Raw genomic sequence first — 18,225 nt, 5'->3', positions numbered from 1 at the left:
CCACCATGCCTGGCTAATTTTTTGTAGAGACAGAGTTGTCCAGGCTGGTCTTGAACTCCTGGCCTCAAGCAACCCTCCCGCTTCAGCCTCCCAAAGTGTTTATTATAGGTGTGAGGCACCACGCTTGGCCAAGAAATGCTTTTTTATTACTTGTGTGGAAAAGGAAGTTTTAATTTTTTCACTATGAAGATTCTGGCTTATTTCCTTTTTTCCCTGTGAATTTTTCCTGCAGTTGTAATCATTTTGTTGGTGAATTTTATTTTACGTGTTGCTTTTTTCACCCAATTGTACCTGATAAGCATGTGCCTATGTTTTTGTTTTTTTGAGACAGGGTCTCACTCTGTTGCCCAGCCTTGATCTCCCAGGATCAAGCAATCCTCCCACCTTAGCCTCTTGAGTAGCTGGGACTGGCATGTACCACCACATCCAGCAATTTTTTTTTTTTTTTCATTTTTAGTAGAAATGAGGTCTTGCTATATTGCCCTGGCTGGTCTTGAACTCCTGGCCTCAAGTGATCCTCCTGCCTCGTCCTCCCAAAGTGGTGTGAGCCACTGTGCCTGGCTCCTATGCTCTTAATATGACTTCATAAACCTCATGCTAAGTCTACATGATATTGCTTTGAATGGGTATCTCATATCCCATTCAGCCATTAGGTTGTTTCTAATTTTTAGCAATTCCAGACAGCTCTAGGGTAACTCTGACAGCAAGTCCCCTAATGATGTAGCTCTCACCCACCTTCCCTAGGCTTTTCTCGTGACGGCTGACTTCCACACGTGAGCCCTTCTCGCTCAGCTGTACTCAAGATCAGGTGTAATTATCACCGCATTTTGTTTTCTCTCAAATAAAGGAGAGAGTACCATTGGCCTTGCCTTAATTTTATAAATTTTTAAAAAGTTATTCACCAACTTTGGGGTTTTAGTTGAAATGGCCCTCACAGCTGCTGTGGCCCAGAGCCTGCTGCTTCCCTCGGACCTTACAATAGGCCAGCTACCAGCTGCAGGCAAAAGACATCCCTATTAGCCAACATCTCCAGGAACAGATGGCTTTGGAGGAAGCAATTTATTTTCTCCTACTTACTTCCTCATTTGGGGCATCCTCCCTCTCGCTCATGGCACACTCCACTTCCTCGACGAGCACGTACTCATGGTCAGGCCCCCTGTCCCCAGCATGCAGGAGGCCGACGTGCTGGCTGCCGTCCTCATGGTGAGGGCCACACTGGAGGATGAGAGCATCTTGTTTGCAGCAACAGACTTGGGGCAGAGGTGCAGCGTCCTTTCTCACACTTTTCTCAAAGCCGTCTGTTGTTGGGTTGCACCCAGAGCCCTCCTGCAGGCAGCCTAATGGCTCACTGGGATCACCCATACCACCTGACTTTCCAGAGTCCCCGTTTACCACAGAAGGTCTCTCTCCCCTTGCTGTGCCTTCCATGTTAGAAACCATTCCAGAGTTAAGCTCGTCATACACTTGAGCCTCTTCGTTCCTTTTCACAGGAGGATGCTCAAGCGGTTTCGTGTAATCCTTGAGGATTCTGCACACTGTACTCTCATCCTGCCCCTGTCTACGCATCAGCTCTGCCGCCCACTCAACACTATGCTGATACCTGCAAGACAGAAATACTGTTGGAAACAGCACTCGAATTTCAAAATTGAAAAAACAACAAAGCACATAAAAGACTAGAAGGTGACACACCGAAATGTTTACAGAATTATTTGTGAATGGTGCATTATAGATAAATATTTTTCTTTTTTATACTTTTCTGCATTTTCTTTTCTTTTTTTTTTTGAGACGGAGTCTGGCTCTGTTGCCAGGCTGGAGTGCAGTGGCACGATCTCGGTTCACTGCAACCTCCGCCTACTGGGTTCAAGTGATTCTTGTGCCTCAGCCTCCCAAGTAGCTGGGACTACAGGCACCCGCTACCACACCTGGCTAATTTTTGTATTTTTAGTAGGGTTTTGCTATGTTAGCCAGGAAGGTCTAAATCTCCTGACCTTGTGATCTGCCCGCCTCGGGCTCCCAAAGTGCTGGGATTACAGGTGTGAGCCACCGCATCTGGTCTCTGTATTTTCTAAGTGTTCTGCAACAAGCATATGCTACTTCTTGTTTCTTTGCTTTTATAGTTTCATTTTATTTATTTAAAAAAAAAAAAACCTAGTTTAACTATGAAAATTTATATAATTTAAAACTGGCAGATTAAGTGATTTAGATAAATAAGCAAAAAAAAACAAATGGCCATCCTTTATCAGGATTTTTTTGTATTATTATTACTATTTTTTGAGATGGAGTCTTACTCTGTCACCCGGGTGGAGTGCAGTGGCACGATTTCAGCTCACTGCAACCTCTGCCTCCCGGGTTCAAGCGATTCTCCTGCCTCAGCCTCCTCAGTAGCTGGGATGACAGGCTCGTGCCACCACACCCAGCTAATTTTTTATATTTTTGGTAGAGATGGGGTTTCACCATGTTGGCCAGGCTGGTCTCAAACTCCTGACCTCAAGTGATCTGCCCGCCTTGGCCTCCCAAAGTGCTGGGATTACAGGTGGAAGCCACCGCTCTCGGCTTGTTTTGTATTATTTTCAATTTAGGATCTCATAATGTTTTCAGATAGATATGCCATTCATAATACAAAGAACTTTTGTTTAGTATTGGAAAGCAAAATGAGAATTTCAATAAATATTCATCACAGTGCCTACTAACCTCTTTACAGGATAAGGAAATGATTTGGCTTATGTAGATTCATCCAAATATTCTAAGAGAAATAGCCCCTTTCCCCACAATACTTTTCAGAATAGATTTTAATGACAAAATTCATGTTAAGTTTCTAAAACTTGAAGCTAACACCCAAGTTACAAAACACTTCCCAAGTTACAAAAAGTTATAGGCAAAACAATAGGGCAAAGCATTCATGCCTAGGCTGCTGGGATGTGTTCATGTGATGTGAGAACTACCAGATGCTGGAAATCTGAAGATCAGAAGGTCAAAGACATTGTGAAACTCAAGTGCTTTTTGCCTGGACCTTCAGTGATCAGTCTGAAAGACATCCAAGACAACACATGGCTTGAGAGAAGGCAGATGTAATTTTACTTTTCACCTTCTTTTACCTGGTTAAGACTGAATAGTGCTTGATTCGGCAGCACATATACTTAGAATGGCCCCTGCGCAAGGATGACATGCAAATTTGTGAAATGTTTCCAAAAAAAAAAAAAGACTGAGTATGTCATAGTTTATAAACTGCTATATCTTACACAATTTAACAAGGACACTGGCTTCTGCTATACCCTGATTCCTAAGAATCCCGAAGTTGTCCACACCCTGTTCACCCCACATGAGGATAAACATCAGGGATGTCTCCCTATATACTGGGAATTGTATCCTAAAGATTAACACCTGGTAAGGCTACCCTAATACCTGAGAGACAGTACGACACCATGACTTTGGTACTGCACATTTTGTGTCCAGCCCCGTTACTTACAACTGTGTGGCAATGCAAATTACTTAACTTCTCTGTGCTTCAATTTTCCCACCTATAAAATGTGGAGAGTAGTACTACCACCTCAAAGGGATCTTGTTATGTATTACTTTTAAAACCAGCAAAAAGAACACAGCTGTGCCAAAACCAGTAGGTTGTCTTCTCACCTGGAACACGGCCACCTATGCATACGTTTAAAAGAACCGTCATGTGAGAGGTCTAAAAAGAATCTCAGCTCTTCATATCAACAAAAGCATTGGTTCTACAGGGTCTATAAATTTCCTTTATTTGAACACAAATTTTTGTGACAATATATTTTTCTGGGGAAGGGACCCACAACTTTTGCCAAATTCCTTGACTCAAAACACATGAAAGAACCACTGATTTAAAGGGTCAACAGTTCCTCCTTTGACCAGAAGATCTGGAACGAAGCGAGCACACAGACAACACTGATCTGCTCCTTGCAGCAAAGCAGTCAAAGCAGACATGGGTTCCAATCCTTGCTCCATCACATTCTCGTATTAACTGCATGACCCCACCTCTCTAAAGCTCAGTGACCATCTATAAACTAGGGATAACTGCACCTACCTCGTGGGGTTGCAGCAAGGATTAAATAAGACACGTAAAGTGCAAAGCCCATAAGAAGTGCTCAATCAATATTACTATATCATTGTGGAGTTTTTAGGAGTGGCTTGAAAAATAAATCAGACTCAATATATAGTATATTGAAAAAGATGTTAATGAATGGAAATGTCTTAATTCACTGTTCTTTGAGAGCAGAGGCAGCAGTGCGGGGATGAACACAGCCTCTGGAGGTCTAGGTCCTGGAGCTGGCTCTTCTATGTGGCTCTGAGTTAAGCCACTTAGTACCTCTACCTCTGTGCTCTTCTGCCATACACCAGAACCAGGCCATACCTGTGTTCCCTTTTCAGGGTCTCAGAGGATCGCTATGAAAGGTCAAAGGAGACTGAGGCTTGAAGAGCATGTAGAAGCCTCCAAGTCAGACATGATGAAAAGAGCCACAAAAACAAATGACTAAGACAACAACATATGGGTCAGAGCTGAAGGCATCCTCTAGCTGGCTGGCAACATCTTAAAAAGCTAAGTCCTGCTGCCATCAATCCCAGATGCTGGAGCAGTTGCAGGAAGAGAAATGAGAAGTAAAAAGCAGAAAGTGTAAGGGGCAGCGTGGCAGAAGGACGAGGCAGCAGCCACGACTGGAAGCGGTGACAGGACTGGGGAAAGCAGTACCATCCAGGACCGCAAGGAGACAGGACATGCCCATCCAAACACGCCACGGATTCTCATGTTTCTGCACCCTTGAACACACACCTCTCCTATTTGCACAGGGCACCGTTCTCTACTGTTATACCGATGGATGCCCATTTACCACTGGAAGTGCACAGCAGAGTGGTTTAGAGTGGTTAGTGCACACAGGTTCTGGGGCCACAGTGCCTAAGTCCACATACTGACCCTGAGCAAGGAGCTTCACTTCCCTGTGTTCAGTTCTTCCACTTGTGGAAGATGGATAAGAACGGGACCCACCTGATGGGAGTGATGTGAGGACCTGAGACGACACACGGGCCCAACACTGGCATGATACTTAGCACTGGAAGGTGCTCGGGGAGTGCTGGTGCGCCCACCCACATCAATGCCTCCCAGGCTCTGGCACTGAGCCCATGTAATCTTGGGCAAGCTACTGAACCCTCACCTGAGTCCCCATCTATGAAACGGAAACATCTCTAGTACCTACCCTCGAAGGTTTCTTGAGAAGATGAAAGGAGGTAACGCAGGCAAGCTCAGAGACTGGGATTGGCACTGCTAGAGCAGTCAGCACCTGTTGGCCATAATGGCGATGGTATCTCTACCACAACAGCACTACAGGACAGCACAACTGTTCACTTCTCTTCCTCTCTCACTAGACTGCAAATCCCTCAACAACGGGGACTAGGTCTTTTCCTCGCTCTTGGGTCCCCAGCACCTACCCAATGCCTGACACATAGTGAATTCTGGCTGAAGAAAGGACCACAACAGGGTGGGCGACCCGACTATCCGGGCTGGTCCTTCAGGGACATACCTCTACCTGTGTCAGTTCCCCAAAGGCATCACAGAAGGGTCCTGACACTTACCTTCAGAAAGAGTTACACAGAAGGTGCTCTTCACCCAAAGATGACTATTGTTGGGAAAAGGCCAATTTGAGTGAATCCACTTGAAATAGAAATCAGAATTTCAGAGGCACCAGCAAAGAAACAATTATGGCCAGGTGCAGTGGCTCACACCTGTAATCCTGGTGCTTTGGGAGGCTGAGATGGGAGGATCACTTGAGCCCAAGACCAGCCTGGGCAACAGAGCGAGACCCTGTCTCTACAAAAAACACAAACAACAATTATGACAAGTATTTAAGTTGAAAAATTAATCTAAAAATATGAACATGAATCAATTTTTCTTATATTTAAAATTTAGATTGTGATTCCAAGTGTTATGAACAAATAATAAATCAAGTATCGATTTTGGTTGGGGGACATATGTAGCTTGCTGACAGAACTGTGCTGATAACATCTATAAACATCTTTAGGTTCACATACGGAAATGGATTGTAATCTGAAAATTTCTTATAAAAAATTAATCCCCACAAGCATACCCACTTCAAGCAACATTCCTGCACTGTCACTATGTGTGGAGTCTACGTCACTTTGTCCTTTGTTATGTTAATGTAAATTCAATGCAAATTGATGGCAAATTGAACATTTAAATCTTGCAAAAAAGATGCAGGATTCATGAAGTCTATCAAAGTGATCAAAGTATGGCAAAGGGATTAAAAAATGAGAATTTGGCAGTTAGACTAGAGGAGAATTGAAGGAAAAATCAACTAAGGTGATAATGCAATAAAGTATATCAAGAGCGCTGAGGAGGGAAGAGAGAATGTCTGAATGCAGACTGAGTTCACGTCAGGCTTGCTTATTAGTGAACAGTTTATCACTTTCACTTCTCAGTGCAACTCCGTAACTGTGGGGCCTTGAGCAAGGAATAGTAGGACAACATACACCTCCCAGATTACACGCCCCAGTACCTGTGAATATGACTTTATCTGGACACAGGGTCTTTGCAGATGGAATCAATTTGATGTAAGGACATAGTGACTGGTGTCCTTAAAAGAGGCAAAATATCACATGTACCCGTACCCTGAAAATACATACATCTATCAATTTTTTTCATGCAAAAAAAAAAAAAAGAGGAAAATTTGGACAAAGACACACAGAAACACACAAGGGAGTGACCACAGAGGCAGAGATTAGAGTGATGCATCTGCAAGCCAAGGAATGCCAAGGGGTGCCAGGAGCCAGCAGAAGTGAAGGCAGGCAAAGAAGGATGCTCCCCTAGAGCCATCTGAGGGACTGTGGCCCTGCCAACACCTTGAGTTTGGAATTCTGGTGTCCAAAACCATGAGAATAAATTTCTGTTGTTTTAAGCCATCGAGTCCGTGGTACTTTGTTATGGCAGCCCTAGGAAATGAATACTAGGGTCAGTGAAACTTCTTGGGACATTGTAGTGCTCACAAAGGGATGCTCTTCAGGGAGGCAGCCCTCTCCCTGTGCAGAACCTCTACGCTGGCAAGCTGGCTTGACCTTACGTCATGCTGTGGCCAGCCTAGCCAGGATGCAGTTCTGATGGGCGAGCTCCTGCTATTTCTGATCCCTAGGTTTCTGTTGTGGCAACCTGTCTATACTATAGCTCCTCCAAGACTGGGGGCTCTGCCAGGTTCTCAGCAGGTCCCTCCCACACACCAGAATCCCACTCCTGACCCCGGCCTGAGGTTACAGCCAGAACAGCCATTGAGATCTTCCTGGTGCCACCACTCCTTGCCACCCCGCTGGCTATGGGGTTGCCAGGCATGTAACCAAAAAGGAGCTGCTGGATTTTGCCCGTATAGGCTAGAAGCAAGATGAACAAAATTACTGAGACTTGAGAAGTTTTATAAGGTTTCATGGAAGAGCTGAGACTTGTACTGTACCACAGGCACAAGGAGGTCTGGGATGGATGGAGACAGCCAACAATCTTACCAAGGGACCACAAAGTGTGGTGCTGAAGAGAGAAGGGCCTGATCTCTGCTCTCCAAGCACTGACAGTCTGAACCTACGTATGACACATGAGGCGAGTGCTGCACGCCAAAGAGGACTGTGAGGGCCAGAGGAGCAGCACCCAGGACAGAGGACGGTATGGTGGTAAGGAGAGAAACCCAGGAGAGATCATGCATGAGCAGGATCGAGGACATGCAGGAATCAGCCAGGCCGTATGTGTGTGTTTGGGGAGTCGGGGAGAAACCTTCCAGGAATGTCCAGGATTAAATGAGGAAGGGCCTCTGTGAAAGCCTCTTTCTCTGACCCTACAGTGTAGCTGGAGGAGGGGGACAGGACCATCTGTGCCCACTGGGCAGAAGGCTGGTTCAAAATCTAGGCCCAAGAATATGAGGACTTAATAACATAGCTATTACAGGATAGTTATTCATAATTTGGAAAGAATTCAACTGGCAAAACAGTATTTAAACAAACCATAAACTCACGTAAGGCATTTCGAAAATGACTTGATTCACATTAAATTCAGACATCATTTTCAAGGATACATCTACTACCAAAAAGAGAAAGGAAAAAAGGTGTGGACCGGACTACTACATGGGACAAGACTACCTAAAAACATCTGACTTAAACCATCATTTTGACAGAAGCCAAAGTTCGTTATGACTTACCTCTTTGATGTGATGATAGGCATGTTTGTCTTCACATCTGGAACAAAGAAGTTCTATTAGTTTCAGGCAAATTTCCCATAAAGGGAACAAACACTAAAAATCTAGTAAAGACTGAGAATTTTAAGGTTCACAATATCACACACCTAGAAAGTTAATACTGTCCAGTCAGCAATGGCAAAAATATGCTTTCTATGCCATCCTTCCCTGAACCCATACCCTTGGCAGGTGCTGCCCATCAATCACATCAGTCTTGGTGGGCTTACAGGGGACCTCAGAATCCTTCTCAACTCAGGGCTCCAGCTAAGCAGCAACAGCACGGGATTGGAAACCTCTTTGCCACGGCTGAATGCTCATTCCAACTTCCAAATGAGAATGCTGAGGCCCTAGAGGTATGAACTTCATCTCCATTCTTCCCTCTTCACTGAAAGCTCCTTACATGTGTATATTGAAAGGGCTGGGAAAGTGAACTTGATTGCAGTGTTGGTTTTGGATGTGGATTTGGGAGTTCAGGGCTTCCAGCTCTAGCTCCCTGTGCAGAATCTCAAACTGGCTTGACCTCACGTTATTTTGAAAGCCAGCCTGATGAGGGCGCAGTTCTGACAGGCGGGCTCCTGCTGTTACTGAATCTTAGGTTTTGGTTGTAGTAACTTGCCTGTACCCCAGGCATAAGCAGGGCATCAGGTGGGAGGACTCTTTCCGCCCAAAATGTTCATCAGGTCACCCAGTGGTCTGATTTTTCGTCCTGGTCTTTTCCTAACTCTGCCTTTGGGCTAATTACTTCTCTATTCCCAAACTCAGCCTCTTCTGCATGCATTAAAGGCTTGGAAGAAATGATGATCAGCTTTAACACCACAGGAAAGTGATCACACCCAGCCAAGACAGCACACCTAGTGACTACTATGGTTGCTGTTTAAAGCCAATACATTTTGGGGTGGTTTATTAAGCAGCATTACTGTGACAAGAAGTAACTGACACAAAGTCTATCCCATTAGGTTGAACAATCAAATCACTATAAAGTTACTCAAATGGCCAGGCTCAGTGGCTCAGTCCTGTAATCCCAGCACTTCGAGAGGCTTTGAAGGGTGGATTGTCTGAGCTCAGGAATTCAAGACCAGCCTGGGTAACATGGTGGAACCCTGTCTCTATAGAAAACACAAATATTAGCCAGGTGTGGTGGCATGCGCCTGTAGTCCCAGCTACTTGGGAGGCTGAGGTAGGAGGACGGCATAAGCCCAGGAGGTGGAGGTTGCAGTGAGCTGAGATTGCGCCACTGCACTCCAGGCCCTATCTCCAAAAAAAACAAAAGTTACTCAAAATAATTTCTCCCTGTGTGGTTATACAACCAACTTGATATAAGCTTTCAGTTACTTCATGTCTATATTTTAAAAAATCCCTTGTAAAAATTTAACTCGTTTTTTTTTTTTGGAGACGGAGTTGCATTATTCCGCCCAGGCTGGAGTGCAGTGGCGCGATCTTGGCTCACTGCAACCTCTGCCTCCAGGGTTCAAGTGATTCTCCTGCCTCAGCCTCCCAAGTAGCTGGGATTACAAGTGCCTGCCACCAAGCCCAGCTCACTTTTGTATTTTTAGTAGAGACAGGGTTTTGCCATGTTGGCCAGGCTGGTCTTGAACTCCTGACCTCAGGTGATCTGCCCGCCTCAGCCTCCCAAAGTGCAGGGATTACAGGCGTGAGTTACCGCGCCTGGCCGGCTATTATTTTTTTAAACAAGTGTTGGCAAGGATGTGGAGAAATTGGAACCTTTGGTGCATTGCTGGTGGGAAGGTACAATGATGCAGTCAATGTGGAAAATAGTTTGGCTAGTTCTTAAAATGTTAAACAGACAATTACCATATGACCCATTGACTCCACTCCTGGGTATATATCCAAAACACATAAAAAGATAGACTCGGATACGTACATGCCAATGTTCACAACAGTATTACTCAGAAAAGCCAAAACACAGAAACAATCTAAGTGTCCATCAGCAGATGAGCTAAAGGCACTATGTCCAAACAATGGAATATTATTCCACTATAAAATGGAATGAAGTTCTGATAGATGCTATGGCAGGGATGAACCTTGAAAACATGCTAAGTGAAAGCAACAGACACAAAAGGGCAGATATTGTATGATTGCATTTATATATGAAATATCTGTAATAGGTAAATCCATAGACGGAAAACATATAAAGGTTACCAGGGACTGAGGAGAGAGAGGAATGAGGGAAAAGAAAACAAAGTAAATGCATATATAATTTTGCTAGACATTGCCAGATTCACCTCCATGAGGGCTGCACCACAAGCACCCCACCAGCAATGCAAGAGAAGGTCTGTTTCTGAAGTCCTCACCAATGCAGTATATTGTCAGACTTTTGGATTTCTGCCTGATTGTTGAAATGGTATCTCAGTGCAGTTTTAATCTGCATATTTTCTTATAATAAAACATTTAAAAGATCCTTTCTAATTATGTTTTAACATGCTGGTATTGGTTCTTAAGTGATTACCATGAGAATTCCTTAGAGAAATACTCTAAAACAATTGCAAATTAAAGAGAATCAGCAAGGGAGAACTACACACATACATGTCATGGCTATTATAAATTCTAATTCTGGAAACAAAATTTTTAAAATGTTGCATAGTGCCACAGGTGAGCAGGTACTTAACTACCAGTACCTGCCACAGGCATAGTACTCTGCTAAGCAAACACTTAACAACAGAAAAGCCCAATTAACACTTGATAATTCTAGAAATTAAACACGCTGTCACCCAATCATAACCCTTTTGCTTTGATTAGAATTATTCTTTGGCAGTAAAACTGCCAGTGTACATGTTACTTCTCTAGAATTTTACCATACAATCTGAGGTATAAGATCAAAAATAAAGGAAAATGATAATTTGTCAAAAGAACTGAATGATACAACTTTACCTTTCCATTTAGCAACCAGTTTAGGATCTGAAATTGTGAAGTTTGGACGGCTTCTTGAAAGAATACCTTTTCCAAAATAACCCTTCCAGGAAGAGAAAACAAAGTTAGTTCATGTTTAGTTGCCAGTTTTTCAGCTGAGGTAGAATATACAGTAATCCCTCAGTATTCACAGGGGGCTGGTTCCAGGACCTCTGGTGGATAACAAAATCTGCAGAGGGTTGAGTCCCCAATATAAAATGGTGCAGTATTTATATATGGTCTATGTAGGTCCTCCCATATACTTTAAATCATCCTAGGCTACTTATAATATCTAATGCAAATGCTATGTAAATAGTTGTTATACTATATTGTTTAATACAAGAAAATAAAGTCCCCATTTAGTACAGATGCAATTTTTCTTCTCAAATATTTTCAATCGAAGGTTGGGTGAATCCACAGAAGTGGCAACCATGATATGGAGGGCCAACTGTACCCATCTGAGTTAACAAGAGGTTCGCTCCACTTTCCACGTCTTGACATTTTCCCTCTGATTATCTAATGACGACTAAGGATGTTCTTAGCATAATACCTTTCTAATCACTTCAAGAGTACTAGTAAGTTTTTGGCACACATCATTTATCCCATAACTAATGCTTTCAGTCTAGGTCTTATAAGCCGAGGGCAGGCAGAGGCAGAGTTTCTTCTTTACATATGGTTTGGGAACACACTGCCTGAAAGCAGGAGCCATGCTGCCCACCAGGTCCAAAAAAACCTCTTGGATTCTTTCGTACTCCAGAATTGAAGTATTCCTCTCATTCCTGCTGATTCCAAAAACAACGTGCATTTTTCCCCTTTTTACTATAAAATATTTAAACACACAGAAAATTGAAAGAATAAAACAAACACCCCTTTCTCCATCTAGATTAACAATCAGAATAAACAGGCCAGGCATGGTGGCTCACACCTGTAATCCCAGAACTTTGGGAGGCCGAGGTGGGCAGATCACTTGAGGTCAGGCGTTCAAGACCAGCCTGGTCAACATGGTGAAACCCGGTCTCTATCAAAAACTACAAAAATTAGCCAGGCATAGTGGCATGTGCCTGCAGTCCCAGCTACTCGGGAGGCTGAGGTGGAAGAATCATTTGAACCTGGGAGGCAGAGGTTGCAGTGAGCCGAGATCGCGCCACTGCACTCTAGCTTGGGTGACAGGGTAAGACTCTGTCTCAAAAAACAAACAAACAAAAAACAACCCAGCAACAACAAAAACCAAGAGGAAATAATGCATGCAGCACTTTATAGAGCCTCTTGCTTAATGTTATATACTGTAAATGAAGGCCTCCCTGGTGAGCTGCCCTTGGCCTACTGGGACTCCTGCCTCACCAAGGCCAGTGCCACCCACTCTTCTATAAAATGTCTAGAGAAGGCACATTTATGGAGACAAGACGCAGATCTGTGGCTGCCTTGGGCTGGGAGTGGGAGCAGGGATTAAGTGTGATGGGCACAAGGGAACTTTGTGGTGATGGGAATGTTCTAAAACAACTGTGGTGAGAGTTGTGCAACTCTATAAATTGATGACAATCACTGAATTGTATACTTACAATGGGAGAACTTTATAATTGTAAATTATAACTTAATAAAGCTGTATTTTAAAAATGCCCACAGCAATGAACAGACTGTGGGAATTTTTTTTTTTTAAGAACTACCAGTCTTCATTCAACTTGATCAATGCTGGAAAACAGTAAAAACTAGAACTTGTCCTCATCTGAGAAGAGATCTCCAACCAGGAGGCAGCAGATAAGGAGCTTCCCGCCAAAGCCCCACCTGATCTGTGCCTGAGCAGGACACCATACCACGCTGTGGCTACCTCTGGGAACAGAATGGGAGTCAGTGGGGAATTTTCACTTTTTTACCTATTACATTTCTGTAAATTACTTTTTTTGTTCCTTCAACAAACATGTATTGCTTTTACAACTAAAGACAAAAAAAAAAAGCCAATCCATTGACTCTACTTCATCACTGAAATAAAGGTTTGTGGGCAGGGGTGCTCCATCTGTCATTCTATTACCCTAATGCATGGCTTTTGGGCACTAATTCAAATTGTACTTTTCATACAACTGGACCAAACTGCAAGGAAAGAATACACATTGTTCATGGTTGGTGTGGGGGCATGGCTGGGATGGGGAGAAGGAAAGAATTGCTTGCTCAGGGTTGTCTGAAAGTAATCCTGCCGAGGCTGCCCGCACTTACTTTCCCATAGAGCTGCTCAATGTCCTCTGCATTCCTCACAATCACATTGTTGTTAATCATTTCAGCACGGAATATCTTGAATTCTTTCTGAGGACTATGGTCCTGACCAAAAGGGATTGGCAATGGAGACTCGTAAGTCTCATACACTCTTCTTTTCCTCTTCGGGGCATGGAAAACTGCTTCTGCCATTTTTCAGAGGAGGTATCCTTTAAAGAGTAGACAACAAAGAGAAAGAAACAGACAATCAGTAACTACCTTGATTCAAAATGTGAGTACATCTGTACCTAGGCTCAGAAAACTTAGGGGTCTGTGGGAAGAAATCAAGTATTTATAAAGCAATAAACTAAAAGTAATAAGAACAGTTTGTGTGAGCAATGTAAATCACATTGACCCAGAATACGGCAATTAATCCCCCAAAATAACCCCCAGGAAATGAGTGGTAATCTTTCTACTCCAGTTGACAATGCTGAGACCTAGTGACGTGCCCAAAGCTGCAATGTTAGGTCTCCAGAGAGCAAGCACAACAGGATTTCTGTCTACCAGGAGTGCTTCCATTTCACCCACCCAACAGACATTTACTACCAGGAATTCCCAATAATCATAGGTGCCGGGGAGACAAAGACAAAACTGAGACCCTGTCCTCAACAAATTAAATCTTGCAAGCACTTCATTTTCCAAGAGGATCTTAAAATACACACTAAACACTGGGTCAATCAGCTCCCAATTTTTAAAGTACATTAATAAATAATAATGACAGCAGCAGTTATTTAAGGGTTGATTATATACTACCAAATGCTACTGGCTTCAAGCAGGGACTCTAAAGTCAGACTACCAGCATTGGAATCAACTTTACCACTTTCTAGCAGTGTGATTTTGGGCAAAAGTCACTGACTCTGTGCTTTAGTTTCCTCACCTGCAAAATCAAGATAAGAACAGACTCCATCTTATAGTTAAGATCCATAAAGTGCTTAGAACAGTACCTGGCACACAATGAGTATCATGCATGTATCAGCTATAATTAGTATTACAGGGTGAGCAGTAGCAACACCATTTTATAAATAGGAAACAGATTCAGGTTAGAGAGATTTGTAGAGGACCCCGAGTGTGGTGGTATCGGATGACCCAGGTCTGTTGAACTCCCAAGCCCATGCCCTCTCTCTGGATTCTGCTGAAAGCACAGGCAGGGTCCATCTACTTTTGTCTGATGACTATTTCTCAAAATCAGATGGTGAAGGGTTACTGAGCAATAATGGAATTACCTATAGTGCACCAGCACTACGAGGGAGAAGAGGAAGCCAAGGCCAGTACGTGTCCCTCTGGGGCCATACATTGGACCCAAGAAGACAAAACAAGTATATAACATACCTGGAAGCATAGAAAGCAAGTTGGAACTAACGGAACAGGCTGTGATCCACTAATGTCTAAAGGAGGGAGTAAATGTGAGCATATTGTGTGACGCAGGCACAGAGATACAGCAGATGCACTTAACCTAGCAAAACTTAACCCTATACAGGGGAAAACAATGTAAATGGTGTAAGACATTCCACTCAAGGAGCAGCTGTCCTGGAATGAGGTGGGAAACTTGAATCTGCTGCTCCCTCAGTACTAGGTCTAGACTTGATTTCAACTGAGAGCTTACCTGGTGCTTGAAGATACAGTGCAGCCAAATCATACACACGTTTAACCTACATGACTCCAAACCCTCACAAGGGAAAAAAGAAGACTAATTACTTAGGTGGCTCCTGCACTCAGTACTTGCATCCCATTGGCAAGGGACGCCATCAAGCCTGAAATAGTCAAGAAGGTGGCCAAAGCTGAGGGAGGGCAAGGTGAGTGGCTTTAAGAGTGTCATGATCATTAAGAAATGAAAAGGCTTATCCAATGTGTGATGATATCTTTATCCAACTTCTCAAGGAAGAAGCTGAGGAATTATATGAGGACACAGAAAAACACAGACTAAAGAAGAGTTAGAGGAATTGATACATCAATTACAAAGATAACTATGAAAAACAAGAAGAATCAGGAAGTTGGAACCTTCCTAGAATTGCCAGTGTTCTAAGCAGCAACATGCTAGATTAATTTCTAAATAAGGTACCTTGAAGGAATTACATACTGAGCATTACTTTGTACATTTTATATTTATGCATGCACCTTGCTGTATAGTGTTTGTAACATAACCATGTCTACTACATGTTCACAGGAAACCTAAGAGATTTTCTTAAGAGCATATTTTGACTAGGCTTTACCTTGCTTGCTGACTTATCCCTCAGCCCAAGCCAACTATCACATTTAGTACTCAATTGGAGAGACATTAATTTATTCTAAAACTGAAAATAAACACTGCTTTTTGGGGACAGGATGCTGGTCTCCAGTAAGGCACTTTTTGAAAGACTTCCAGGAATGGTTTGGACTTTTATGGGATGTTTCACTTTTATAATAACCTCTGCTCAGCAGCTGACTTATATATATTACATTTGGAATTTAAAAAAATGAAAAAAGATTTAATGGCCACCTTCAAGAAGTTCTAATAAATTCAACAAATAAAGAGTTGCATTTTAGTTTGCCTCATTTGTTCAGCGTTTTTCCCTCTCAGACTGCTGTCACATCTAAAAAAGGCAAGATTTAGCTGTGACACTTGATCGAAAGAACTCTGTACTCCAACCCAAGTGTGTGGGATGGAAGGGTCCCTGAGACAAAACACCCCTCATAATCCAAGTTGTTGTGTCACTCTTGCTCACGTGGCTGCTCACCCCTCAGGAATTTGGCTCGCAGTAGGCCTTCCAGACACGCAAAGCCGCCATTATTATTGTGTGACCTTGCACAACCCACTTTCTCTAAGCCCAGTTTCATCTTCAAATTTAACAGGACTGGAGGAGTCTGGTGGTTCCTCAAAATGTCAAACACATATTTATGACATGATCCAGCAACTCCACCCCTAGGTACAGACCTAAGAGAACTGAAAACATATGTTCATGGAAAAATTTGTATGTCAATGTTCACAACAGTATTATTCATAATAGCTCAAAGTGGAAACCATCCAAATGTCCATCAATAGTTGACCAGATCAACAAAATGCGGTCTATCCATATAATCAAATATTTGGTCGTAGAAAAGGAATGAAGTTCTGATACATTCTTCAACACTTGAAAGCATTATGCTAAAAGAAGCCAGACACAAAAGACCACGAGACAATTAATATAAAGTGTCCGGAATAGACAAATCCATACAGACAGATTACCAGTTGCCAGAGACGGGGAAAAGTGGGAAATGGGGGGTGGGTGGTGACAGCTAATAGACAGGGGGTTTATTTTGGAGGGTGACGAAAATGTTTTAAAATTAGATTGTAGTGACGGTGATGGTTACATAACTCCGAGAATACTAAGACCACTGACTTGTACATTTCAGAAAGGTGAACTTTACAGAATTATATGGTACCTCAATAAAGCCACTTTTAAAAATTCAGAAGACATCCCCCAGGCCATGTCCTGCAAGAATTGCTTCACAGATACCAGCGTGAAGCTTCTAGAAAAGATGGAAAGAAACTCTCCGGGAAGGCAGAGCTCACTTCCCAAGGGGGAGAAATTCAAGAGGACAAATCAGATGATCTCTAGTTTCGTGGAAGAGTCCTCTTGTGCTTAACTCGAAAGGCAAAGCAGAGGAGAAAAGACTGCATTTGCCATTCCCTGTATCTGCAATGCACATTCAAGAAATGGTTCTTTAGTGCCACGGCAGGAGAATAGCATGCTGTAAGAGGTGGGATGTGAGTAAAGTAAGAAAACTGTAGGTACCAGATGCCAGAGGCACTAACTGTGCCATGTGCTGCACATGTGGGTACTATAGTCATCCCTTGGTATCCACAGAAGGACTGGTTCCAGGACTCACCCCCTACCAAAATCTGCAGCTCAAGTCCCTTACATAAAATGCAGTATTTGCATGTAACCTATGCCCGTCTTCCCATCTACTTTAAGTCATCTCTAGATGACTTAGATTACTTATAATACCTAACACAATGTAAATGCCAAATAATTAGTATTTTTTAAATGTCTTTTTCCAAATATTTTTTGATGTAATATTGGTTGAATCCACAGATTCGGAACCTGATAGGGACAGCTGACTGTACTATCCTCATTCCACAGATAAGAAAGAAGAGCCGTGCCTGAGGTGCACAAAAACATACAGGAAAGACTGGGTTAGTTGTCAAGAGGTTTGGGATGCAAAGGCTGGTTTGGAATTGGAGTCACTGCAGGTTCTTAAGTTGAGAATGATGACTGAAAAATGTAGATTAGGAAAATTAAACCTGGGAGTGGTACATCACACACAGTGGCCCTCAAGCTTAGCTACCCTTAACGCCTCATGCCCAGTCCTCACCTGCAATCAATTACATCAGAATTTCCTGGGAGGACCCAGGTGATTTTAACACGTAGCCAACCACCTGTTAACAGCACGGTCTATTCAAACTCACTTAATCCCAATAGCCCCCTGAGGTAAAGACTATTTTTATTTCCATTGTACAGATAGGGAATGTGACTCAGAAGCGCCTGGAGCACCCCTGAGAAATCGTTACTTCTCCTTTCTCCAACCTGCGCACACCTGACTCCAGAACTGCGTATTCTTACTTTCTATTAAAAGCAAGGTTTCTTATTCTTCCCTTGAGCACACAAGCTAACACCTCTTAGGTGCTGGTAAATGTCTATCAGAACAACAAACAAAAAAGTGGGAGGTGGCTCCATTTAATTTTCCAACCTTCCTGGACTAGGTGCCAAACAAACGTGGTTTAAAAACCTCCCACCCAGCAAATTTCACCTTCTCCCAACCAAAACACGCTTCAAGCACCACCTGCGCACCTCCTGGGCTCAGGGAGGCAAGG

At 43.1% G+C, this 18,225-nt stretch overlaps 2 protein-coding genes and 1 long non-coding RNA gene across 52 annotated transcripts in view; 2 read left to right on the top strand and 1 right to left on the bottom strand.

Moving 5' to 3' along the window:
* Positions 1-18,225, bottom strand: part of TSEN2 (tRNA splicing endonuclease subunit 2) — a 57,765-nt gene that overhangs the window by 38,783 nt on the left and 757 nt on the right. For 46 of the 50 annotated variants that reach the window (XR_003727402.2, XR_013414129.1, XR_013414132.1 and 43 more), the window contains exons 2-5: positions 13,359-13,564; positions 11,133-11,214; positions 8,208-8,244; positions 1,078-1,600 (exon numbers count right to left, since the gene is read on the bottom strand). Coding sequence is in view for 11 of the 50 variants with exons in the window: in XM_015130213.3 (XP_014985699.3) it covers positions 1,078-1,600; positions 8,208-8,244; positions 11,133-11,214; positions 13,359-13,547 (831 nt within the window). In the remaining 39 variants the exon portion in view is untranslated. Of the gene's footprint in view, positions 1-1,077; positions 1,601-5,592; positions 5,828-6,533; positions 6,647-8,207; positions 8,245-11,132; positions 11,215-13,358; positions 13,565-18,225 lie in introns of all 50 variants that reach the window. The other 4 variants (XM_077993446.1, XM_077993447.1, XM_077993449.1 and 1 more) reach the window with 3 other exon arrangements.
* On the top strand, positions 434-13,568 carry LOC144339304 (uncharacterized). Its single transcript, XR_013414199.1, has 2 exons — positions 434-1,819; positions 12,309-13,568. It is a non-coding gene; the product is annotated as an uncharacterized LOC144339304 (long non-coding RNA).
* The window catches only part of TIMP4 (TIMP metallopeptidase inhibitor 4), a 329,812-nt gene continuing 328,244 nt past the window's right edge, over positions 16,658-18,225 (top strand). Inside the window, exon 1 of the mRNA XM_077989847.1 lies at positions 16,658-16,661. The gene's annotated coding sequence lies outside the window, so the exon portion shown is untranslated. The remainder of the gene's footprint in view (positions 16,662-18,225) is intronic.

This window comes from Macaca mulatta, chromosome 2, assembly GCF_049350105.2.
Source record: "Macaca mulatta isolate MMU2019108-1 chromosome 2, T2T-MMU8v2.0, whole genome shotgun sequence".
Lineage (NCBI taxonomy): Eukaryota > Metazoa > Chordata > Mammalia > Primates > Cercopithecidae > Macaca > Macaca mulatta.
Note: the sequence above shows the minus strand (reverse complement) of the source record. Positions and strands in the feature narration are given on the sequence as shown.